Source organism: Agelaius phoeniceus, chromosome 4 (genome assembly GCF_051311805.1).
Source record: "Agelaius phoeniceus isolate bAgePho1 chromosome 4, bAgePho1.hap1, whole genome shotgun sequence".
Taxonomy (NCBI): Eukaryota; Metazoa; Chordata; class Aves; order Passeriformes; family Icteridae; genus Agelaius; species Agelaius phoeniceus.
In genome coordinates, this window is record NC_135268.1 from 27,822,397 (window position 1) to 27,850,313 (window position 27,917).

At 40.8% G+C, this 27,917-nt stretch overlaps 1 protein-coding gene across 1 annotated transcript in view; it reads right to left on the reverse strand.

Moving 5' to 3' along the window:
* The window catches only part of SGMS2 (sphingomyelin synthase 2), a 31,179-nt gene extending 7,490 nt beyond the window's left edge, over window positions 1–23,689 (reverse strand). Inside the window, exons 1-3 of the mRNA XM_054633670.2 lie at window positions 23,178–23,689; window positions 955–1,589; window positions 125–242 (exon numbers count right to left, since the gene is read on the reverse strand). Coding sequence (XP_054489645.1) covers window positions 125–242; window positions 955–1,409 — 573 coding nt within the window. The 5' untranslated portion in view covers window positions 1,410–1,589; window positions 23,178–23,689. The remainder of the gene's footprint in view (window positions 1–124; window positions 243–954; window positions 1,590–23,177) is intronic.
* Window positions 23,690–27,917: the final 4,228 nt, after the last annotated feature.

A 27,917-nucleotide genomic window follows, 5' to 3' on the forward strand; every position in this document is an offset into this window, starting at 1 on the left:
GACATCAACTGAAAGTAATTTGTGTTATTTAGTAATACCTGAAACATTATCTTCTATTTGATCTAAGGAGCCATCAGGACTGATGCAGGGACTAAGGCAAGAAGCAAGAGGCAAAGACTCTTACCTTAGGTGCACACTGAAAATGCATTCCAGGCACAGGTAAGGTGGTAACGTACATGGTGATACAGCGGTACAGATACAAAGTTCCTATTATAAAAAAGAACCTGCGTCCCACTATTGATCTGAAAGTAAGCAAAGGGGGAAACAGATTGAGTACAAAGTTTACATGCAGGATATTCAACAGTTACATTTGATAGCTGAATCCTTAGAATGAAAGAGCAGCTCCACCCCAGCTCTTCACCACACACTTCTCTGAATCAAATATTAAAATATCCCTCGTCCACTTTTAGTTTTGTTAGCTCCTTATACTGTGAAGCTCCCACCAATTTAAGATGGCCTCAGTCTAACTTACAGGTGTGGCCAGGCAGTTTTCCTCAACTCAGTGACCTTTCCTTTTTAGTCCCATACTATAACCCCATTCTTGACTTAAATATATGTAGTTTAAGAAAGACACAGGAGAAAACTTCTATTTAGCTGTAGAGGACAGTGGGTTCTTCCTCAAATTTGGATGAGGTTTTCTTAAACCAACATGATTTCCCCAGTTTAAACTTCCCCACTTCAGTAAACACACTTTGAAAAGCCCAATCTCAGAATTAACTTGACTAGTACAACATAGGTGTCAGAAATTCAAAATTCAAAAACATTATTCAGTAATCAGAAAACCTGTATTTCCATATTTGGCATAGACACTAGAACATTTGGTAAACAAGCCATCCCTTTGTTATTTTCCTGCCAGCCCTATTTTACAATATTGTAAAGTATTTTACTGTATGACTTCTTTCCAAAATGAGCAATGTAAACATACAGCAGAGAAAAAAAATATTGCTAACTTACTTGTATCTAAGAAACAACCACTGGAATATCCATAATCCAAGTAGTATCATTCCATTTATTTCTGATACAGAAAAAGCCCACTTCACACGATCAATGTAATCAAAAAATTTGTCAGGCAAGGGAGGGCTTAGCTCCTTTGGAGGTACTCTCTCATGGACCACAGTGATCATGACAGTTGTTAAGATCAAGTTGAAGAGAGCGTAGACAAACGCAATGCCTGTTTTCCACCATTCCAGAGGGAATTTGTTCCTAGATTCAGCAGGCATAGCAATCTGGATGTAATCAGGATACTTCTTGGCTGTTTTTCGCAAGCCATTAGACAAGCCCTTTGGTTTGCTAGTGCCATTTTGGTTCTCTTCATTGACAGAGAGAGTAGGTCGTGAGTAGCCATTAGAAGTCTCATTTGGCTGACCCTCCATGTGCTCTTCAAGCTTTGCTGTCTCAATGGTATTCATTTCCAAGCTGTATGGCCAAGGAGGCTTTATTAGTGACCAATTTCTGGGCTCTCTGAACTCTGTTATTCCTCAAAGTCAAATGTTCTTGTTCCTAGATGACTTCTGTAGAACTCTAAAATGCATCCATTGTGCTTTCAAAGGAATTCGTAAAGACAAATCTTTCTTCTAGAGCTGAATCATCTGCAAAAAAAATCCCAAAACAGATACTGAGGGCCTTCATAACTAGTAATGCAGCAGTGAACAAAATATTCTCAGAACAGGCATTTTTAAGTATTTCAATTCCATCATCCAAGTCTACTCAGAAACACAGTCAAAAGGCAAATTATTGTGAAATAATTCAAGCAAACTCCTACTTGATAAATCTCAGATCAGTTTAAGAACTATATGTACCAACTTAGGCTTGGGGTTTTTATAAAGGACAAGATCCACAGACTTTAATGATCATGACATCCCTTGCTTTATCAGTTATCAGAATTAATCCATATTTGGAGCAACATCCAAATTTGCTCCATATTTGCAGCAACATTGAATTTTACTGCTTAGAGATTTCTATGCAAAACATCCTGATTTTGACCATAGGATTGCTACAGATATTAATAGATATTAATATGGGTTGTCATTATATGACAACCCATCAGACAAATCCTGTCAGTTCAGGTGATGGGGAAAAAAAACCAGAAGGGTACTAGGGTACTACAGAATTCAACTTTGTAGGGCATAAATTAATTTAGATTCATCTAGAAAATCTACTCAATAGATAGCTCCATTAAATTTCATTAGCTCTAAATGAATATTCCATCAAGTCAAAAATGCATTTATATAGCCATTGTAATACCCACTAAATGTCTGAAATTTCAGATAATTGAGAAATATATCCCTGGATTCGATTCTTAGTTATGGTACACTACACACAGAACAGATGACAAATGAACTTGTGTTTGTCCTTTAGCTACTTTAAAAACAAATCTATATAGATGGTTTTTAAACAGGAACAAATAGAAAGAGTCATTATTACTCAGGATTTATTTCAGGCTGCATTTGCTAATTCATAAAAGTTTTGCAAGCTAAAACCAGGTGATATGTTTTATAACAAGTTTTTCTACAAGGAGCAAAGAATGAAGTTCATCTCTAGCAAAGACATCTTGCTGTAAAAATAAAGGCCATTTCCCCATCTCTAAAGTTCTGTGAAACCACTTACTCACCATAGCTGTGATGTACCTGTTTTTCTTACTCTGTTCAGCTCCTATGACAAAAATAGTATTACCATGTACAAATTGCTCCCCATCTACCAGTAAATTGTGATTCTCTCCTATTTTAGTGGTTCCTGCAAGAGAAGTTCAACACTGCTACCCCCTCAAGTCTCTGGATGCCAACTGCAGGTTGCCAGTTTGCCATGCTTTGTGTGCAATTAATTCACCATGATGGCAGCTGGAGCTGCCAGTCTCCCTAACCATACACCACAGGACTTGCTTAAGAACATGCCACCTGCTTACAGGACAATCTAAACTAAAGAGCCTGGAAAGTAAAGTGATTATGTTTTGATCCTTCCAGCCTCATCCCACCCAGAGAAGACATTTAACATGGTCAGCACGTAAATCTCACTGATTTTCTGGGTGCTGCTCCAACCACTGAAAAAGAGAAGTAAAAGTTCAGATCCCAAATATGAGATTCATATAAATAAAACTGAAATAGCTGAGAAGCATTTCTAAATTTATCACTCAGCAGTGTTTCTGAAATCCACTGCCATTAGTTGACATTCTCTAAATTCCTGATCAACAAGTGTATGATAACTACCCATACACAACACATGCAAACAATAGACACCCAAGAAAACAAGTGGTGATTTTTGATGCTTTTTCTCCCTCCTACCAATCATATCAGGATCTCTGCATCTCTAAGGGCATGTTTAACCCATTAGCCAGACCAGAACTTCTCTGATGCTTCCTACAACTAAAAATACCCTTTCAGAGTATCTACAAAAGCAACAGCCTTACTCAAAACTATACCAGAATAGTATTTCAGCTTTCACAAGTCTTTTTCTTAACATACACACACTCTTCTATTCCTTCTGTCTACTACTAAAGTTAAGCATATGACAGAACACTTCAGTGACAGTAGAGAAAAAAAACTGAACCCAATTGCTTATGTTTTGGAATGCATGTACCTAACATTCATCTACTAAGTCAAGACCCCACTTCTCACCATTCTGTTACATATAGCAGCCACTGAGGCAGCAATCAGCAAAACCTGGTAAATATTACATCCTGTGCAGTTGAAACATTATTAGAATTATGCATTAACTGAGAGCAAACTACCTTAGTTATTTCCTTCTCTTCCCCACAAATACCTAACCTAGTGCCTAGTGACATAAGTGAAAGATTTTACTTTCAGATATTTAATGTCATCCAAGCTTTAAAGATCAAAGAGTATCTGAAGTACAGATGAACAATAACATAAGAACCTAAAAAGTCAAGTGGTGCTCATGTTCTCATATTAACCTATTAAGCAAAACAATTATAGCTACAGCTTGCAGGAGAAAGTCGTGTTCCTTCCTGGTACTTTTAAATGGATTGTAAGGCATATTGATCTACCACTTCTGATGGCTCATCAAGATTATTTCAAGCAGAGTGCATACTGCAGCCAAAAGTTTGTTTACATTGATAATTAAAGGTGCTATATATCATCTGATGAGTGATGTGTAAGAAGGTAAGTGCTTTCCTTTATAGTACCTTTGCAATCTCTTTCTTCTATATTCTAAAAGAAATTAGCAACTCTATTGATGAAAAAGACAAAAGTCCCTCAGTCCCTTGCCAATCTGACTGGCCAGAGAAGTGACAGATACAGAGGACCACCAGCCTAATCATCCTCTGCAACTGGCTGTAAAAGGAACTCCCTAGAAGTCCACAGGTTCTTCTGCCAAGTTCCTGTCCTCAATTCAAATATAATTCACCACCCAAAGTGGTTCCTTTCAGCTTCATGTTGTCCTTATGATCCTTTTGATAAAATATCCATTTGATTTTTTGTCAAATCCAAAACATCCCCATATCAAAACCAGAAGATGCCCACAAACTGCCTAGTAGAAGGCCTTCAGCAACCAGGCAGCAATGCTTACATCTGGCCATCCTGCCAACACCTAGGTCTGAAAAGCATACTAAATTGCTCTAAAATAGGGAGCAACTACTGGGGAAGTCTCAAACTCACAAAAAACTGGCCAAGTAACCCAAAAGGATAAATAAAATTCCTATAAGGGATACCTCCAAGTTTTAGGAAAAAGTTTTCCTTTTGGAACCACTTCTATACCTTCTAAAAATGAATGTTACCTTATCAAGAAGCAGAGTTTCTTAAGCAGCAGCTTTACAGCAAAAATAATAACTGCCTCAAGGAACAACATTTCAAAGAAAATCTTTAGAATTAACAAGATGCTAAAAGAGGAAGTGCCGTAATATTTTATCATGAGCTCCGACCTGCTCCCATGCAAATAGCATCCCTTAGTTTTCTTCATCCCCATTAGGCTGTCATTTGAAAGAAAATAGTTGATGGGAGGGCACAGCTTTGAGACAAGCATCAGAAAGCATGTCTGCATTTGGCTCTTTATGCTAGAACTTAAGAATAACAGAGTTTTATTTAGCTTGTTAGTCATCCAATTTTCATCTAAAGGTCATTTTCACATAAAGTTAGCTCCCAAACGGTATTTCTCATCCAGTATTGGAACTTGCACATCTCTCAAAATATTTTAATTTCTATAATTTATGAAGGACTGAATAGTCACAATTTGCACAGGGTTTTCAAATAAGCAGTTCTTTAACCTACTGTTTAAATACTACTTGAACAAGAATATCCAAAACAGTGAGACTGATCTATTCTGACATAAAGAGAAGCTATACTTTCATATACAAAATAGAAAATACTTCTGATAGTACTATTTTAAAGCTTTTTGCTAAGGCTGGTAATCAATCAAACATTTGATACAGCTGTATTTGGTAACTGAAGAAAAAGGGTTTGCAAACAAATTACAATTTGAAGTAACTTATCACGCAGTTACTGGCAGACAATTTTTTGCTAGCTTGTATTTTGATCAGTTAAATTTTTAGGACTATCTATGGAACTAGAACTAAAAAAGCCAGATTACCACTGTTATCTAGACAGCAATGAATAAAAACTTCCTTTTAGGGGTTTCTCCTTAATTTTGATTTTTGAAAGCATTCCAGATCTCACTATCCCTTCTTCCAGGCTATATGTTCATCTCACAGCATGCAGGCTGCTGGAAAGAATTAAAAACAAGCCCACCACCACCCAAAACCTCCAGAAGACAACTGCTATGATGCTAAAGAATTGCAAGTAAAACAAAGCTGGATTACAGAAGTATTGTTCATTATCATCACATTATCACTTGCAGTAAATGTTAGCTTTTTTATAAAAAAAATTAGCTATTTACATCATATACAGTTATTTTCAGCAGTAGACAGAGTAGTTACTCTGTCTACCCTGAGAGGGGGATTTTGTAAGTCCCTCATTTAGGATTACTAATATGTAGTATTAGATTTAATACTAGAAGACATCTTTAAGGACTAAATCCCTACACTAAATAGAGTAGAAAAAGCTTCAAAGTTACAGGTTTTCCATTTGTAGAAACCAAGTTTTACCAGTCCTGTGGAATTCTGTTTCTTCATACCTCTTAATAGTAAAAAGTATGTTAGGTTTCATTTTCCTAGAAATTCATTACCCAGTCCCAGTGTGTTCTACAGACAGTGCCAGGTTTCTGAAACAGTATGTCCCAAAAAACACCCAAAAAACCCCCATTTGTAGCACTACAGAATGATTTGGGTTGAAAATTACCTTAAAGGTCATCTAGTTCCAACTCTCCTGCCATGAGCAGGGACACCTTCCACTAGAGCAAGTCCTTAGAGCCCCATCCAACCTGTCCTCAGAAACTAAACAAGCAAGGAAAAAAAGTATCTTTAAGCTCTTTTATCATTTTGAACACTGCTGAGTAGGTTCGCCTTAAGTGCTTGAAGGGATCTTCAAACTCTTGAACTGTTTGGTCCCCAGGCTCTGAAGGACTGTATTTGGTAACTAAGAGTCTCATGTCCTTTAAAGGTGACACCATGACATAGCTAGATTTTCCTTGTGAGTAGTATTACCCTTATCTTTCAAGAAACAATATCACAATAGCTGTCAAATATTTGTTATCTTTTAGTGCTCCCGTAACTCATTCTAGAAATAAACCATATGTACATGACAAAGTTGGCTTTATTTGCAGGTTAACAGTCTTCCCTAAAACAAGTGTTTTGAGAATGGTCAGTCATACATCTGTAGAACCAGCAGAACAAACAATCATTCAGGTTAGAAGAAACCTCACGAGGTCCCTGGGCCTCTGGCCAGGATCAGCAGTGACTCAGGGTTTCAATCCAGCTGTACTTTCCATGCCTACAAAGAAGCACAACCTCCCCAAGCAGCTTGTTTCACTGCATGGCTGTTCTCACAGTGAAAGCTGGACTTATTTTTGCTGTTTTCCTTGTTTTTTAACTGTTAAATCTACTGGTTTTGTATCTACTTCTTATTAGAAGTTACAGCCTTTGTATCTCCCCAGTGCTCTGAAGAGCCTGGTCCCCATGTTCCCGATGGCATCCTTGCAGGCATGAAGGGGCTGCAGTCAGGTGCCTCTGAGACTGCTCCTCTTCAGGCTGAAGCAACCCAGGCTCCTCCAGCCTCCCCTCCCAGGCCTGTGCTCCAGCCTCCTGACCACCCTGATGGTCCCTCTGCTGGCCTTGTGGCCATCTCATGTTTTGCCTGGGTGAAGGACCAAAAACCAGATACAGTATTCTAGACAGCCAAGTAGTACTGAGCAGAGAGGAATAATCATTTCCCTATAAATAATGACGATATTCCTATTAAATACAGCTCAGGACAATGTTGTCTGCCTTCACTGACAATGCACACTGCTAAATCCCTTTTCAACAGAGCTGAAAGTATTAATGTTATTCCAATGTTAAAGCCTAAAGACTCCCTCACAACTTTTTTATACCAGAAAAATAAGATTAAGTCTTCTTCCTGCTTAACCCATACTCTCTAAAATGAGACAGCTTCAGTATTTCAGATCTGCACAGAAAGGTCTGCTAACCTGAAGTGATATTTAGCTCTGAATCAGCTGCTTTTGAATAAAGGCAAAAAGGTTCTCTACCACTGCATATTTTGTAACATTGCAAAAAAACTGTTTGGCTCATAACCTTCTCCTATTCATTACAAAAGCCTATTATAAACACTGTACAAAGTATGGAAGTCACTGTTCTACCTCAGTTTCATCAGACAAAATGCCAAAAATGAGTGCCAAAATAAGCCTCTGGATTGGGCTTTTATGTGCAGGCTGGCTTCCTTCATTCTGCTAGAGTTTCAGAGACACTGCTTAAGCACCACTATCCAAACCAAGATTCTTCTCAAAGAGACAGCAAAGTCTAAAGATTTGTTAAGAGCCTAGCAGCACAACAAATGCCTCAAGTCTTTCCTAGCTGACTCAAAAGTTGCAGACACCGGCTGTGAGGTAAGGGGGATCCAGCACAGGAGGCAGGAATGTTTTAGACTATTTTGTGAAGTCCTCCACCTAGTTACAGAGGGTAAAGGTTGCACTTCATAATGGAAAGTCAGACCCAGAGATTAGTCACCACTTTCAGTACAGGGCAGTGAGAAGTCACAGTGACTAATGTGTGCTTTAAAGTGACTGTGTGGCAGCTTATCAGGCATCAGGCAGCTAGAAGAGGAAGTTACATAACAGTAAATTGATCTGTGATATACCCTAAAAATATTTGAGTAATTATTAAGAAGATATTGCCTGTCAAATTTTTCCCCTATGTTACTTCCAAAAAGCAGCTGTGCCAACACCAAAATCACAGAATCACACCTTCAAGATCATCCCATGCCCTAAAACTTCAACTAAACCATGGCACTGAGTGTCACATCCAGTCTCTTGTTAAACACATCCAGGGATGGTGACTCTACCACTTCCTCAGGCAGACCATTCCAGTACTTTATCACCCTTTGTGTGAAAAACTTTTTCCTAATATCCAACCTATATTTCCATTGGTGCAGCTTAAGGATGCGTCCTCTTGTTCAGTGCTGCCTGGAGAAAGAGACCAACCCCCACCTGACTACAGCCACCTCTCAGGGAGTGCAGAGAGTGACAAGGTCACCCCTGAGTCTCCTTTTCTCCAGGCTAAACACCCCCAGCTCCCTCAGTCGTTCCTCACAGGGTTTGTGCTCCAAGCCCCTCTCCAGCCTCGTTGCCTCCTCTGGACACGCTCCAGCATCCCAGTGTCCTTCCCAAACTGAGGGGCCAGAACTGGACACAGCACTCAAGGTGTGGCCTCACCAGTGCCCAGTACAGGGGAAGAGTGACCTCCCTGCTCCTGCTGGCCACACCATCCCTGACACAGCCCAGGATGCCATTGGCCTCCTTGGCCACCTGGGCACACTGCTGGCTCATGTTCAGCTGGCTGCCAACCAGCACGCCCAGGTCCCTTTCCTCCTGAGCACTGCCCAGCCACACCGTCCCCAGCCTGTAACATTGCAGGGGTTATTGTGGCCAAAATGCAGGACTCAGCACTTGGATTTATTAAACTTCATCCCACTGGACTCTGCCCATCCATCCATCCAACCATTCCAGGTCTCTCTGCAGAGCCCTCCTACTTTCCAACAGACCCACACACACTCCCAGCTTAGTGTCAGCACCAAATTTACTAATGAAAGACTCAATCCCCACATCCATGCCATCAATAAAAATATTGAACAGAGCTGGCCCCAGCACAGGCCCCTGAGGGACACCCCTGGTGACAGGCCACCAGCTGGATGCAGCACTGTTCACCACCACTCTCTGGGCCTGGCCATCCAGCCAGTTCCTAACCCAGCAAAGAGTGCTCCTGTCCAAGCCATGGGCTGCAGCTTTTCCAGGAGTGTGCTGTGGGAGACAGTGCCAAAGGCCCTGCTGAAGTCCAAACAGACAACATCCACAGCCTTTCCCACATGCAAGTAAGAGGTCACATTTCTGAGAACACTCTAGTGTACTTTCTGCAGCAACAAGAACCCTCCTCCTTAGAAGTTTAAAGTGAGAGTACAGTTATAGCTTAAATCTGCACAGCATTTTACAATATCAGCAGTAACACATAAAAGTTGCACAATCCAGAGAAAAGGCTTTTTAGCACTGAGGTGTACATAGAGGCTCCTCCCTCATAACTCGCTTTTTAAAAGCCTGAAACAGACAATAGTCCTAGAAAAGTATAGGACTGTAATCCTCACCCCACATGAGTTCTTAAGACAGGGCATATTTAAAACTAATTAGTATCATACTACAAGCTGGTTTCACATATCCCTCAGTTCATGTGGCACATTACAAATTGTGACTCTGTACATAGCAGCAACACTTGCTCTGTTCAGAGACTCAAGCAGCAGAAACATCCCCTTGCAGAAACACCCATATCTACACACCCACACACACCCTTGTCGGGTGGCATTCTGACCAGGGTTTTAGCCTCTATGCCAACAACAGAGGACTAGCACACTGCACACTGTTAAAACCGGTCAGAAAAGAATCAATGACTTGCTTCCCCCTCTCTTCTCCCTAAGAACAGTTTTCAGCTTGCTCAACTCGATGTAGTTGCCTGGAAAACTTTATGAGTATTAGTTAAGAGGGATGATGCTCACAGTAAACAGAGTGACTAAAACTCACCAAGAAACATGATGTAGTTCCTATTTCGGTCTTCCCCTCTACCTTCTTGCCACACCTACCACCAAGCAGCCTAAGGCTTGTGCATCACAATCAGCAACCCCTGTCAACTAGAGCTGGGAATATACAGATCACTCATTCAAGCTGTTTGTTTACAGGCTCAGACATCCAAATCTACATCTAGCTCATACACTGCAGTTCCCTGCCCCCCCCACCCCCAGCTTCTGTTGATACACTTTCAGAAATAAAACCTGGTAAATTTAATTCTAACACCAAGTCAAGAATACTGAGCAATTTCAGCAATTACCAAAATCAATCCAGACATGTTTACTTAGGGGATTAGAAAAGCAGCAAAGAACCCTTTCATAATATACTCTTCAAGCTTCCAGCTTGCAATAATCAAAATTATATTAAGCTTTCCATATGTAACTGGGTTTCTCACTGAAGTTCTATGCACCAACTTGAAGCACTACACAGTTAAAAAAAGGCATCACAACCTAAGCTTCCAATGCAGTCCCCTGCTTTTCTTTAAACTTCAACAAGTATTCCATTAGCTCAAAGCTTTCTATTAATAGAAGAAAATACTTTCCACATTATGCTGGCAAGAAAAAATATTTCCTTTTTATATTATTTAATTAAGAAAAGACAGTGTTTAGCTTTAAATACTAAACACTTAAGTACTATGCACTTCAACACTTCCTTCTTCATTTTTGTTTCTGCCACAGACTGATGAACAGAACACTTGTTTCCTTAGATTGCCAGGCAGAAGAAGTGATTATCCTAACTCCCCAGAACACAGGATATAATTGTTGAATAAATGTTCTGAGAGGATGTTAACAGTGGGGCAGCAATGAAAAATAATAACAATTATAATCTAAAATCTTTCTGTAATACCTTTCCCATATATTTTGCTATCTCCATTTCAGCCGCACCCTACAGGTCATAAAAAGAGGCCAAGAATCCTATTAATGTGTTTTTACTGCCCCTCACAGAGCTACTACTTAAGAACCTAACTAAACATCTCCAAAATAATTCCAACCTCTCTTCATTATTCCCTGTTGAACTGCAGCCTTTGGTAAGAACAACCCAGCATTAAACACCAGGCCAATAACGAAATTCCTTCATGTCAAGCAGCTCATGAGACTCAGCATAAAGGCTTTCACCATTCACATCAGTACTTTTATTTATTTGTCTTCCCCTTCTTGCCTAATAGTTTGAGAATTCTTTTTGCCTTTTTAAGAGCTTTTAAAAAGGATTTAAAGAACCAACTTAGAAAGGACTGAAATAAGTTGGTGATGTTCAAATTCCCACTTACTAAAAATATAAGATTAAAATTATTTCTGCAAGAAAACAGCTGAATAGCATCTTCAGCTGAAAAGTCATCATTGCTCCTAAAAAGCTATCATTAGAGTCTTTCATTGTAACATCACACAACTGCTTTGTAACACCTACATCTTGCACATCATGCACACACAGCATAACTAAAAAGGAACAAATTAAATTAATGACTGAAATTACATTGATCTTATCCTACCAGTTGGTAAAACCTGGTGTGAAAGTACTGAAGTGACTCTCAATCTACACAGGATGATGTATATTACACTGTATCATCATGTACCTCAAGTAGCAACTTCCACACCTTAAACCTTGTGTTTTACTCAGGGAAGGCTTCTGGTCACCACTGAACCTGTTATCTTTGGAAGCATAGGCAAGAAAATGATCATTCAAATCAATCTAGGCTGAATGTGAAGTAGAAATACAAGCTGGCCAATCAAACTGCCTGCTAAATGGCATTCATACCAGCAGCACAATGTGCTGCACTGAACATTATTTATCTTCCATTTCTTCATTTAAGTAACATGACTTAACTTAAAATTCTGAGTCAAGAGACTATTTACACAGGAAAAAAAAACCCACAGGCTGGAAACCAGGATCACTTCTGACCTTTGTTTTATTGTCCACAAAAAATCTTAGGGCAGAAGAAGTAAAGAATGAGTGATCAAAAAAGATGTTTCAGGAAGTATATTTGGAAAAAGTGATTTCCAAACATACATCCTTATTCTTGGTCACATTTTCATGGGAGGCCCTAAAGCTTACTTTAAAATAGAAAGTATTCTATAGAAATTATCCAAAAAGCATTTTATGGCATTCTCATCCCAATGTCCAGCAGGCATCTAGATACACATTGATTTGGGAAGAGGGAGGGAGGCCAAAGATGTGCTATGTAGACTATCTGAAACATGGAGGGCCAAAGAGATTCTGTAAACTGTTCCTCAGTCAGAACTGCAGCTGAAAAAACTGTTTGGGACAAAGTCAGTCTCATCTCTAGACTCCCTGAGACCAGTGATGTGAATGTGTGCTAAGTAGCCATGGTGTACAATAAATAAGTGGTGAATCAACTAATACCACGTGATCAGTTACAAAAGTCTAAGGACAGAACTAAGTGTTCAACTGGAAATAGTGCCAAGCAGTTTTAAAAGAAGAGAATGAAGAACTTGGCAAAATTAGGGCACAGTAAAAATAATTATTCTGGTCTACCAACTGTCTTTTTCCATGAAGGAGGACACTATCTTATTACATACTGCTATTTCTGCTGTGTTCCTGCATAAGTTTTCCTCAAAAATACCAAATATGTCAAAAGATCTGCATCTATAAGCAAGAACAGATCACATTCTGGCTTTACAAGTAGCCTTCTAAATTTAGGACAAATGGGCATAATCTGAGAAAATTGTTGTCTAGAGCATAGCTTGAATTCGAGACCCAATAGTGGCTTGGATTTCAAGAGCTTTCATTAACACAGCACTACAGCAAGCCAGGCCATTTTTAAGGTACTTACCTGGCTAGATGCAGGCCAGGACAAGGGCTTGCACAACACAACCTCTGCTAAAATCAGCTGTTGCAGGAACTGCTCCTGCATTTTGCAGCTAGAGCCACTGCAGGTGTCTTTGCTGTCTCTTTGCTACTCTCCTCTGGGTGAGTATCATCTTGCCAGGAGGAGGAGGGCACATCCAGCTATCAGTGGCACCAAGAATATCCTAAATTCACATCAATTCTAGACATACAGCAAAGGGAACAAAGGGAAGTCTCACACAGATTTAACCTAGAATTCCCCACATCGGCTGCACTTGAGCACCACTATAAAAGGTGGGTAACTTGACCATTTCAAAGGTGCACAATTGACGCACAAAACTCGCACATGGCAATATTAAACAGGTGAATGCCACACCCTGCATGACAGACATTGTATAACAAGAAACACCCCCACAGGAGCAATTACAGTCTGCAGAGGAGAGGCAGCAGCCTTCTAGACTCATGCAACCCAACTAGGAAGAAATCAAAATTCCACATTATATTAGGTTACAACCGTAAGTCTCAAGATGCATGCTAAGATGTTAATGACAGCTGGGGTAGACCAAGATGGCCTGAAAAATTCCATACCAATCCCAGCTCACGGAATTTCTTAACACTGCTTTATCAAGACAACATACAAAGATGGGGATGGTTCAGGACTGGCCATAAAAGCTGCCACCCAGGAAGACATATTTTATTTATTTGGAAGCAGAAGCCAGGCTGGGGTACTAGCATATTCCAGCCAATGTAAAGCTGTTCCACTGCCAGTGCAGCAGAATTAATTAGTTAAGCTCGTGCAAACAGTCTAGGCCATGCATGTTTAACTTATATGACAGGTCAATGTTAATTTTATTGAACCACATGAAGTGCAGTTATCCATATTGTACACCTGTATAAACAACAACAGTGGATCACAGGTTACCCATGCATTGGTAAGTTTTGCTGGTAAAGAACAGAAGAAATCTACCTGAAATTCCAGAGCAGATCCATTTTCTCTCCTTCCTAGTACTTTAACATGAAAAAAGTTTAAAGAACCCTGTTTTAAAAGAGTCTTTTAACACAAGGAATGCAAAATACTGTTCTAGCATAAGACAAAAATTGAGTCAGAATTTCAGTTTAAGATCTTCAGAAGAGAATCTATGCCCTACAGTAGGTATATTATTCCTCCCTGAAACCTTCCAGATGAGCTCCATATCTCATTCAAGACAAAGAGCACAAAAGAAACAAGTTTTAAACACAGCAGTGTTACAGTCCAGCCAAGACTGTAAACAAATCAGCCTAAAAAATAAGTCCAACCTCTGAACAAATCTGATTGCCTTTTCACATAATGCACATTTTGAGCTGCCCTAAGTATTGAATACTCAGATGTATGGGTCTGATGCAGAAAAGAAGTGCCACATCTCTAGAATTAAGGCATCTGCCATAGCCTACATTTTCCTATATTCCTGGGAGAGCTTTACAGAATACACTCAAACAAATTAAGTGTTGAAGTTTAAATCCAACAGCATGAGTAACTACCCTAATCTAAAAAGGATTGTTCAGAGAAAGTTCATGGCTTCCCAAAGCTTCCTCATGTCTGACAGTAATATTTATAAAACAGATTTAGACAGAACTGACACTTGTTCAGTTCTGCTTCTGGGGGCAAGAGCACAAACTGATCTCTTATTCTACAAGGAGGCAGTCAGGGCAATCACCTGAAGTGTCCAGGATAAAAACTTGCAGTAAAATTCCTTAAGCATATTCAGACACCAGAACACTGAATATTCACAGACACATACTGAGACACTTTCCAGGAAGAAGCTGAATTGCCACTAACCCTCAACATTTGAGCTAATGTGCAGACTTCACAGCAGGCAATTGAAAAAACAAACACAGAACAAGCAAACAAAAGCTTCCAACAGACACCAACTGGAACAGGTACTATTCAGTCTAACTACACAAACCACTTTCTTAACATTTACAGGAGACAGAAAATCACAAGACAAGGGGCTCACACACTTCACAGACTCCTAGAGCTGTAACTGTTAGGTAAAAAGCTGCATGTTCTTTGACATGTACTAGCATGAAAATCTGACTTACAGCTTGGTTATCTGCAAACGTATCTCATGGGCAATCACTGCACTGGGTGGGCACTGCCTGGCTGAGAGGTAAACAGACACAAAGCTCCTCTCAGACCTTTGAACTCTCCTAGACTGACAGGACTCACGAAAAGAGGAGATGAGAGGTGTGCAAACAGTGTTATAAAACAGTCATAATAGTGACAAGACAAAAACATCATCCTAAATAGCAATACATTTTCTGTCCACTAAGATTGTCTTTTTCTCCATCCATACACTATGACAAATACACAACACTAAAAACATCATCGTGCAGTTTATAAGCCTTTTGATGAAAGGAGAAAGCCTTTTTCTCTGATTCTAATTGGAAACTATAAAACAACTATAGAATATCACCATAAACACCAGGACATTTTTCATGCTACATTCTCAACAGTGCATGACCAAATTATAAGCTATCCATCTCAACAGTACATCAGACTAAAACCTTCTGAGTAACACAAACCATTAAAATCAGACGCATCTTCATAATAGTGTTATGGAAGATGAATCAAGATAATGGTTCTTCAAGCAAATTATGGAAGCCAAAGTACAATATTCCTCCTGTAGCTGTCCTTGTAACTGCAATAGAGACTTTGATAAGAATGAACTTTATCTGCATGTTACACACATCACAGTCACATTTTGACTAAACTGTGTTGCCTCTGTCACGTGTTCTAGAAAGGCTTGCAGTGCTAAAAGCTTTGTTCCCGATTCTACTACCACAGGATGCAGAGGGAGAATAGGAAGAAAACACATATGTGTGCACACTCAAGAGTTACAGTAAGGTAGGAGAACATGGTTCTAGTGTTTGCCCTTGCTGCAGAATAAAAGAACAGAGAGCTTCTGCTTTCTTACCACTCTCTTCTGCCCTCCAGGCCTTGGAAGGGGAATAGTATCCCATTTTAAATTCTGTCATTCAGTTCTGAGCTCTTCAAATATAGAAGAGGTAAAGAGTTTAGTCAACCTCTATGATGTTTAAGACTTTAATATATACTTCCTCTTACTACAAATTAAAGGAAAAAAAAACCAAACAAGAAACTTTTTATGGGAACATTCTGCATAGTAAAACTAAGCCATGCACCTTACCTAGTTCAGATTGTCTAGTGACTAGGAGTAATGCACACAAAGCATAAACTGCCTGCAATCTGTAAAATTACACTTTAAAAAACCCCAAGCACTTCATATCAAAGAAAAATACTTTAAGAGCAAGAAGTATACTTACTTAGCCTAACAATTTAAGCTTTGCTATTTGAGGTATTGTGTCTTGCGATGTTGATGGTCAGCTGATATTTATTTCATCCACCTTAACCTTTAAAAGTCAGTACAAGTTACTGACTTTACCAGAGAGAGACACATTATTCCACCCTACATTACATAGTTTGTTCCAAACAGAAGAATGAAGAAATGTTACTTATCTTAACACTTAGGCCTGTTTGCACATATGGAAATAGCTGAGCCATTTCTTAAGACCTGCATGGAGGAAGCTAATGACTATGGTTATGCAGAACACAAAACAAAGGCCAACAAGAAAATCATTCTCATTGGAAAGCACTAGCCATTCAGCTGTGCAGCATGTGTAGTATTCAGTTTCCACATCATAGTTATCACTAAAAAGATAAATTTTGAATAATCTGAAAACTCAGGATACAATCACTGCAGTGGACAGAAGTTCAAACTCATAACACTAAACTCTTCAATAAGATGCCTTAATATTAACTTCCAATTTAACTTCTAAGTTCACTGTGGCACCTTGGAAGGAACAATGCCTTTAATAATTCTTGCTTCAGTGCCAAACAGGATGCCACAGCCCTTCCTCACAAGACTGAAGTCCACCATGAAAGTTAAAAAAATTATCGGAAAACAAAAACACTGGAGTGCTGTTTTCCTATGTTAGTGCATGAGCACTTTTAATAGTAATAATAGGATTCAAACAACTTCAGCCAACGTGCTTTCTCACAGAATGGAAATAAACAGAGATTCACTTTGGAGGACCAGCTTTAGCTTTTTGGCACATTTTCCACATCAAGTAGACTTGATTTTTTTCCCAAAAATCTCAAGATCATTCCCTATAGCCGCATGCAAAGCATACACATGCTTTCAAAGTAACTTGCAAACAATTCTGTGAAAAACAGCATCTGCATTTCAGTAACACAGCTTAAGCAAGTGTATTAATTTTTACTTATAAATTAGAGCCAAGTTTTGGCCTCTAAAAGACCAAGATGATATGCCAGAAGACAAGAATGAACTCTTGTCAAGTGACACTCTAACAAATAAAATCTGAGTAAAATCAAATGAAGACAAGCTCATGGTTCTCAGACTGGCATTGTAAGGAACTCATACCTGGCATCCTTACAGGTTAGTACAGTATTATGAAAACAAGAAAAACCACAAGCTTTGGTAGGACTTGTGTCAGGCTGCTAAAAAACAGGAACTAAAAGTAATACGAGTTAACTTTTTATGCTACAACATATCCAGTTTCCATACACTCCTGAAAAAGTTAAGTTACCAGAAAAAAACAGCACCAATGAACTAATCCAAATGAAAGTCATAAGAATTAATATCTCTCAGTATTACAGAAAAAAAAAATCCCACCAAATCAAAACAGGGCTTTCAGAATTTCAGTTTAAATGCTTTTGATTTTTTTACTGAAACTGCAGTACATAAATTTGAACCAGAATAACTGTCAGAAACAGAATTCTACATTAAGTGTTGTTTTAGCACTGTTAAGACAGCAAGACAGCATTACAGCTTTCAAGATGTCCTTTTTAAGCAACTGCAGTGATGGGAACACTTTGCTCCAATACAGCCTGTGTTCAGTCTCAAACCAAGACATGGGCAGTAGTATTTGGCATAAAGCATCTACAGACAGCAAGTGCAGTTTCCCATTTGCAAGGCTGATGTGGGGAAGTAAAAAAAGAAATTTAAAAAATAATCAAATAAACTGTAATTACTCTAGAAGCATACTATAACTATCAACAAGCTACAGGATTATATCATGCCCTCCAGATGAAAGACAGAATTAATGACTATGAGGCATGACCTTCTCTACTGCTGCTTCTCTTCAGCAAATTATGTCACCTAAATAAGGAGACTGCCTCATTATTTCTGATTTAGCAGTAGTCTGGAATATTAAATGAAGCATATAGAGTTGAATTCAGTTTCCTGGATAGGACATAAGCATAACACAGCTGAAACTGGATAAAAAAAGTCTGGAGACCCTGTCTCCTTATTTAGCTCTGCTCCATTAACCAACTGGCCAGCACTAGAGTGAACATAAGCAGGAACTTGGGTGTGTGCATAAGTAAACATTTTGTCACTGTTATGTACCTTTCACATGGCTGAAACTAACTGTGAGAAGTCATTCAGCACTCATCACACAACAGTTTAATATCTTAGGAGGCTAAGCAGAATACACACTCTAAAGAGAGAAAGATTAGAAAATGCAAACATATTTCAAAATTAAAAAACAAGTAGTGAGACCAGGTGATTTCTTAATAAAGGACTTTTACTGACACAGGAGTTCCATTAAAGATTTCCTCAGGAGGTAGCATATGCCAAAATACTTCTAATAATACTTCAAGAAATTAAAAACATCACCTTGTGCTTAGGGCTTTAAGCTAGGTCTTATGAGATCCAAGAGGCCTGTTCTTAGAGGCTGGACAGACTTCTGCACTCTGATAGGATTAAAACCTCCCATTTATTTTATAGTTAACTTAGATTTTTAAAAAACCAAAACCACACAATCAAAACCAACCAACCAAAAAAACCCAATCAAATTTAAGTTCTATTATTAGAGGCATGAACTATGATCATGGATGTATGATCAAGCAAAACAAAAAACCCATCCTTCTCTAAGTTAGGCACTACAAACACAAACTCTAGTTAGTTGCGATAGCTCTTAGTGACACTTTCCTATCAGAACTTGCATAAAGACAGAAATAACTAATTTAGACAAATGTAACTAATATTGGGCTTTTTTATTTATATGTATTTAGTCCATATTAGTACTTAAAACTTCACTCTGAATATTTAAGCTTACAGCAGCAACAAGACTGACATAGGCCTAAGACAGCAACAGGCAGTCTAGGCAAAAAGGCCTTTCCCAAAGGCAGGGAGGTTACAGAACTTTACAGGGGCCAAACTGGTTTATGACAACTAACATGTAAACCTGTCTGAAACATTTCACAAAGAACATGATCAATTGCCTGGGAACCCTTGAAAACCAGTGATCATAAACTGCTGCAGGCAGTTTGCAATTCTCAGATGGGGGGTTAGAAAAAAATACCTTAAACATAAGTAGCTTCCTGCGGTTTACTGATATCACAAAAGAAATCAACGGAAGTGAGCAATCTCACCATCAAAGTAACCTTACTGTAACTGAAGATACAGTTAATCATTATTTGTACTTTAAACTTTCTTCCCAGTTTCAGCCATGATATGCTTACATCTTATCTGAAAAACTGAATCCAAATCTCTTAATTCCATTTAAGATTTCAGATTACTTCTAAATCAAGAATAATTCAGAGGGAATTTATTTTAAATTTAGCTATTCTTAAGCAAACATATTCCTAAATGCTCTGCACCAGTTCAGCTTAAATCAACCAAATTAAGCTGATGCAACTTTTGAAAACATTCAGTGCTGTGTCCAAGAGGCTCAGCATTTCCTCAAGGAAGAACAGGTGTACAACCCTAATCCTAATTTGCATCAGTAACCACAGACACAGCAACACTGCAGAGTTTACTGCAAAGCTTACTGAATCAGGATCCTGTGCCATGCAGTAAGATTCAGCCTGAGGAAATCACTATGAAGAAAAAGAAACAAAGGCCTACAGAACAGAGAAGAAAGAGATGAACTCTAAAAGCCAGGAGAAAAGCTAGGAACAGGAAGACATTGCAATGTGTGACTGCCAAGATCTGACTTCTGAACCCTCACAGATCTACTAATATCAGCAACTTCATTTTTGTATACAAATTTTATCAATAATAAGTGAAATGTTCTTAAAATTTATACATGGCAGTTGAAAGTTAACCTGTATCAACTGGGGAGGGTAAGTGACAGCAAGGGTAAGTGCCATCTGATTTTTTTGTTCAGGTACCTTCAAATAAACAGGACATTCTGCCATTCTGGAGTTACATATTGGAGAAACTATTTTTTTCTGAAAAAAAATAAGTAATACATGCTTTTTTGCCATAAAATTCTCTTGTCAGAATGAATGCAGTGAAGTTCTACTGATTAATGATGCTCATTATTTTCTCTGATGATCTAAACCCAAACACTGTTTCATTAAGGACCTTAATGAAATTTCATTAAGAATTAAGAAAGAAATGATTCATTATTTGCAATGATCACCTCAACAGCCTCAGACACTGACAAACTGTTTCTTCTGTACAACAGACTCGACTCCAACATTTTTAAATGCCATCAGACGGCAAGCAGGACCCACCTGACAGACAGTAAGCAGAAAGTTCTACTCAGCAACCACAAGCATGACCTCAAAGCACAGTAGTCCCCTTATTTTAGAGATACTGCATGTATGTTAGCTAGAGGGTAAGTACCATGTTTCCCTTAAGCTGAGTCACTTTTACTTCATATTTTGGTCTTATTAAAATTCCTATCAACAGCCACAGACTTCCAAAACCAGTTATATTTGTAAGAAGTACTTCATTCTCTTTATCACCCATATCCCCACAAGATCTGTTCTGGAGAAGAGAAACAGTGGTAGCTGTTAGTGTTAACTTAAGCAAGCATCCTCACACAGGAGATGCTTGTGGTTATTAACGTCCTGGAGCCTCACTAGAACAGCTGGGTTTCAGGAGAGTTAAGAAATGTCCAGAATAGACTTTCTATTAGAAACATAACACAGAGCTATCTGTGTTACATAAAACTTTCCCATTAGCAGCTCTTAAGGTCTTCAGCATCAGCTGGGACAGTGGTGCCTGGATGCCTGACATTCTTAGTGTGCACAGCATCTTTGGGGACAGTGGTGTCCATGGTACAAACAATTCTCCCAGCAGGGAGAGATCTCTGAAGACAGTAGACCTAGTGTTACATTAATCTTCGCAGCATCTGTGCAGACTAGTGCAATACCACAGCCATACTAAATAATATGTCACAGCATCTGTATTGTCCACTCCCCACAAACAGCATCAAAAACTAGCATAGGCCAACAGCCCACCAAAATTAGGAAAAAAAATCCAAACAGAAAAGGCATGCCATTTTATTACAAATACCTCTATCTTCAAAGACCATTTCTGTTCCAGGAGATTTAAGAGTAATGAGCCATTTCTTCAAAAACCTTCATCTACATTTTCTGCTCCTTTAAAAAGGCTACTTATTTTTTAAATCCATCATTTGTTTCAGTACTTATTTTGTTAATCCTTAAAAATCAATACACTACTTTTGTCTTCATACCTTTAACATGCTATACTCATACACTGTAAATAAATAACTCCAGGCTTTAGAATTAAAAATACCTAAGATTAAGTCTCTTATTCAGCTCTTCCAGAGACAGGGAGGTACGTGTGTGGGCTGAGTTTTTTGCATTGATAAGGAAATCTTAAGTTTTTCACTATACAGTATCCCTGATATAACACTTCTGATGTCTACTTGAAACATTCAGTTCTGAATTAATTTCTGTCTTACAGTATTACAACTACAGCACACTTTTACAATGCAGAAAAGGAGATGCTTATCAACATGCCATCCATGGCTCAATATTTGAAATATAGGAGTCAAAGCATTCTATATTGAGATTACCAACTGGTGACTTAAAAAAATAAACTGTCTTTGCTATCTTCAAGTTGTCATTTCTCTATTGTGTAAGTTCACTTCAAGGACAGCACAGAAATCTACTTCATTAGGGGCCTTTATCACCTTACTATTGTTGTCCCCTTAGATTTTCACCTTAAGTTTCTCCTGATCACCACTTGATTTGTCCAATGCTCTCTAAGACTGACATACTACCCAGGGTACACTGGAATATTTTTGTGAAGGACAGAGACAAGCATATGTTTTTCAGTAGAATGTGATAATCTCTGTCTGATTTTGAACTAGCAATCTAAAAGGAAAGAAATGTGGAAGCAAGCACATTGATCTTTCTAGTAAATTAAGCCCTAGATTATTTAAATTAGGGCAAAATAAGGAATAAAAGTTATTAATTTCACAGTGAGAAAGTATTTAGGCTATAGAGCCTCAAAAAACCTGCCTTGTCAAATAATAATACATCTAAGTAACTACATTAAATATAATTTTAAAAAGCAAATTGATTTTGGACAAAGCATTTAATAAATGTGGTTTAAAGTGAAACCTGCCAAAACTCCTGTAAGGCCTGGTGTCTCAGATGAAGAACCATGCACCTGCTCAGTTTATGCTAATACTTCTACGGAACCATTCACTTGTATAATTAACTGTGCATAAATTAAAAGCTGTCAAGTGGTTTGAGGACAGATGTTGGATTTCCTACGTGTTCAAATGAAACAAAATAAAATGTTTAGAAATGGACTAAACTGAACAAGAGATATTCTACATTGTATCCTAGTTTTATTACTTTGCCAGAAGACTATGCATTAACTACTTTTCACAAGGATTTCAAGCTAAATTTACACCAGAAACCGCACAACATTAAAAGAAATGCAACTTGCCACTAAGTCAAAAGTTTAGTTTAGCAGCAGTTCGGGAAGTTTAAGAGTGGCTTGAACAGAGCAGACACACAATAAGGGAAAAAAAACCACCTACAACAAAAGACCTTTACAACCGCCTTATAATAATACTTTATCTTCCTGAGCTGAAATTCCACGTTTTGAAGTCCCCTCCTGAGCAGCTAGGTATGTGGTACTGCTCTAAGAGGTATGTACACATTGCCCGCACCAAAACGATAGATTTTTACTCTCAAACTAGGTAAGTTCCACGTTGGCAAGAGAAATCAAAACAGCAGGTGCCCTCCCTAGCTAGAGGGGCCGCTAGAAACGGAAGAGACCACAAGCGTGGGACTGCTCTTCCCAGTCTCTATCCAGCTGACAGCTGTAGGTCTCCGGTGAAAGAGGGTCTCCAAGTGGGCACCTGTGGTACGCCACGCTTCCAATCCACTTACGCCGCTCCCAACTTACCTACTCAGCCGTATATGCAAAATCTTGCACTGCTGGCAGTTCCTCCTCCAAAGGCGGCTGAAGTCGTTTTTGGAGCCTCAGGGCTCCTGGGTTTGGGCTCTGCAGTTCCTTACGGGCAGACACTCCCACCAGTGAGGCAGCAGCACGCAGAAGCAGCTAGAAAGTTTGCCACAATCTCTACCTTCCCCTGCAATTTGCTCCTCTCCCAGCCTCAGCCTCTTCTCCCTCCTGGCGAAAGGGACCGGCTTTAAGGGCGGCGGCGGAGGCGACACTTCTCGCGGAGGTTTCCTGCCTCAGCAGTGCCGCAGCTGGAAGAGCTCTCCCGCTGGAGGGCGGCTCCGGGCCGGGGGGCGCCGCGGGCAGCGCTCGTTCGGGGCTGCGGCCGCCGCCGCGTTTGCCGCGAGCCTCATGCTCGCCGCGGTGCTCCCTGACATCATTCATTCTGCTACGCGCACGCCCGCCCACTCCATTTCCAAGCAGTGACTCACCCGGCGCTGCCGCCGCCGCTGTCCGGGGCCGGCCCGCCCGGCCCTCCCGGAGCCCCCGCCCGCCGCGCAAGGTGCCGGCCCCGCCCGCCCGCGGCCCCCCCGACGCGCGCCTCTGCGCGCGCGCGCCGCCCGCCGCCCCCTCCCGGCGGGGCCGCGCGCCCGCACCGCCCCGGCGCGCGCCTCCGCCGGGGCCGCGGCAGCCCCGGGCGGGCACATCCCGGCCCGAAGCCCCGCTCCGCTCCTCCGCCCCGCACGGCTCCCCCGGGAGCCGATGCCGCCGGGCAACGGCCGCGTCAGCCCGCAAAAGGGGGCGCCGACACCTGCCCTGCCCACCCTGACACACCGGCTACGGGAACGGCACCGCCCGCCCCCGCAGCCAGCGCGGGGGCAGGTGCCGGGGCCGCCCCGCAGCCAGGCCAGAGCCGAGCGCCGCCGCCCTCCGCAGCGACGGGCTTCCCGGTTTTGCCGGGGGATTTGATTTCCCCAGTCCTGCTCACGTGACAGAGGACTACCACTGATATCACTGAAACCCCCTGCTTGTCAAGTGTTTCACCCCCGCCTCTGGTCTCGGCTTTCCTTGGGTTTTTGTTTGGCTTTTTTTTGTTGTTTTTGCGGTGGGTGGAGAGGTATTCCCCCCTCCTTGTTTTCAAAAGAGTTCCCCCATCACTACGTAGCAGCCAGATTTTGTTGGGAGTTTTCCAGTGTAAGAAACACGTGATTGGCGGGGGAGGAAGGGCGGGGAAGAAGGGAAGAAGGTGTCAACTCATCCTCACCGAAACTCGCTCCGGCCGATACGCACCTGTCCTGCCCCAGTCACCCGGCTGCGCGCCGAGCGGGCACATGACAGAGCAGAGCACACACCCGGCACACAAGCCTGGGTTCGAGGAAGGCACCTGACCCTCGGTTCGTCACACCCCTGGAAAGCCCCCTTCACCCAGCTATTGGCTATTCTGCTTGGGTTGCTCACACTTTGTTTTTTTCCACAAAAGCTTGGGGGAAGGGAAGAGAGAATCTGCTTTATTCCAGCACAGAGTGGAAAAATTTTCCGCACTCTCAGATTTCTGTGGGACAGGGAAACTGCCCTGGTCCAACAGTGACAGCCAGGGCACTGCTACAGACAGGGTGCCAGGATTTCCAAGTTTTATCTCCTGGAGGCTTAATGCAAACAGTCTCTTATACCAGATAAACAATTCAGCAAGGCTAGTGCTGTTCCTGTTGCTAGGTGAATACACATATACACCTGTAGTGCTGAACCAAAGAGGTTTGCTGGAACCTCACAGCTCCCTTTACTGCCATTGTAATCTCCCCTCCCACCACACCCGACCCCCCCCCCCCCCCCCCCCCCCCCCAATTCTCCTAAGTAGGTAGTGCTTCCTTTAAAATAAAATCTAAAGGGAAAAAAAAAAAGGTACCATGGCCAGGGCATTTGTCTTTAACTGATTATAGAGATATCTACGTATGCCTTATTGCAGACACAATCACACACGTGCCTTTGCAGAATCATATCTTACTTCAGGCTGTTATACAGAGAGGATAATAACAGACAGAGTAACAGATCAAGAGTAGAAACAGCAATGCAAGTGGAAAAAAACCACATCTATCTACAGGCAAAGCAAAGAGGCCTCCCCTAGTCTTCTGTAATTGAAAAAGAGCCACTGAAGAAAGGTTAAAAGCAAAGACTGGAAATTTTACTGGCATTTTTCCAAATTGTTTAGATAGATCAGTGAGCTGAAACACCAGCATTACTCTAAAATAATATTTTCTGAAGCATTTGAGTAAGTAAAAAGTAGCAGTACATTTTCTTACTCTGTTCAAGACTACACTTCACACCGAACCCCACAAGCATGCAGATGAGAGGTTGAAATGTAGAGCTCAGGGGTGGATCTGTGAGGAGCAGCTTCCAGGAGAGGGTCTTTAACTAATCTGGTAAAAACTGTTTGCAACTCCTGCATAACAACAAACCTTCAAAAGCAAGCAGCAAATTTGTGAAGTCACAAAACTTGCTAGAGGAAATAGCAGCACATCTCTTGCCTTTACTTTAAATTGACTTCAGAAGATTGTTTTCAGACAGGAGTTAAGTGAGAGATAACAAGACTTACAAAATGATAACTCATTTTGAGGAAAAAGAAACCTTGCACACACAGACAGGATTCCACAGGGAGACTCACATACAAGTCACATTCCCCTTTGCCTCCCAGGGAGGCAGATGAGAAGGAGAGAATACAGAAACAGAGCTTTGAGGGGAAAAAAAATTACTGTTCCGTTCACTTGGAACAAACCCAGCATCTTTTTCATTACTGTTTACTTTTTCCCCCTTTCATGAGATCAGCAGGGATATTATTGGAAACAGTAATTCTATAAACGAACACAGCCAGCTTGTGCATTAAAATTCTGACTATTTCCAAAGAGACACTTGGGCAGTTTTCAGAAGTAGCTACCACCAGAATCCTGCTTAGTCCTACCATGGGAGAAGTGAAGCTGCAAGATTGGGTTTGTGGTGGGGGGGACCAAGAACCATACAGAAATTTCTAGTTCAAGCTGACTTTACAGTTTATAGACAGAATAAACAGTACTACTACTACTACTACTACAAAAAAAAAAGGAAAAGAAAAAAAAAAAAAGCTGTTTTTTTTGTGTGTAGCCAAGCCATAGCAGAATTCTGTGCAGAAACTGATAGGCAAAAACTATGTACCTGTGCTCAGCCTAAGTAGTTTCATAACTAATTAACTGTATAAGTACATATGTTCTTAGGTGCTCACATACATTTGCAGCCTTTATTGCAGGTGTGTTAAGGGCAGATGAAAACAAATATTTAATACTGAAGTATGCCATACACTGCCATAATTATAGCCACTTACAGTTCTTCCTTGCCTTTTCTTCAAGTAGCATATAAATCAGGGTAATCCTGCCAACTACTTCTAGTCAGGTCTAACATTTTATTCTGTACCCTGGTTCTCATGACAGCCCTATTATATCTGTGAAGGTGCTAGTTGATACTTCTACCTGAAAACAGATGGAGTAACTCCAGAATGATTTATTATTCCCACTCAATTAAGAAAGAGCAAAACACACAAAAGCCCAATGTAAGTGGATTATACCACAAAGAGATTCTTCATCAGTATACACTTCCTAAATCCTTAAACGCGCCCTAACAAAAATAAGTTCCAGAGTTTTTGAATTAGATGCATTTCAGCAATGACATGAATTCTAGGTCTCCAGATTATTATCTTTGATCCATTCACTGACTCTTCTTCATCTTCAAGGGCTTTAGAACAAGAAGAAAGCTTACCTTGTAAATTCACCATTAATGTCACCATTTTTTGGCAACTGAACAAGCGGATGAAAAGATAAACCACAATAGAAATCACAAGACAAGTTTTTCCATCATTCCTTCATAAGCACCAGTTCCAAAGTACACAGTCCTGCCCTACTACTGGAGAGACTGGGGCCTTAAGAAACATACTTATAAATCACCACAGCTGGATGAAGCACAAGTTCAGCTGCTTAGATAGCAAGCCTACCTTAACAGGTCGACCCCCCAAAAATAATTAAAAAAAAAAAAAAAGCCACGAAAAAAACCAAAACAGCCACCAAACAAAGAAGACTACTAGTTACTATGAAGCACTAAGCTGCCAAGCCAAGCGCTGCCACACTAAGCACACAAACGTCGCTCCAGCGCTACCAGCTTGCACGAAGCACCCACGAGCAAGGGAACCCCCGTGAGGCTCGCTCAGCTCAGAGGAGCCCGCGCATCCCCACGAGGGACCCCCAGGGACAGCGCTCCCCGCCGGCTGCCCGGCCTCACCTGCGGCCTCCCGCGCTGGCCCGTGCCGCCCCAGCCCGGCCCTGCTGCCCGAGTGCCGAGGCACGGCTGCCGCCCGCCCTTCCCCAGCTTTCAAAGGAGGCGGGAAGCGGCGCCAGGCCAATGGCAGCGGGAGCCGCCCGCCCCGCAGGTGCCGGCCGGGCTCGGGAGGGAGCGGCCGCCGCCGCCTCCGGGTCCGCTGCCGGCGGGGTCCAGCTTGGAGGCATCTCTGGAGACAGCAAATGCTTCCTCCGGCCACTTTCTTTCGACTTCCCGAGACCTACAAATCCGTGATTATTGTCTCCTATTTGCCTAACCTTGGTGCTTTACAGTTTACATTCTTCAAAAATTGCTGTATTAGCTTGTTTTCATAACCAACAGCTAGGCAAAGATATTACGTTTTAAAAACTATTTTTTCAAGGGCTTATGTGTTACTGAGAACATCCTTGG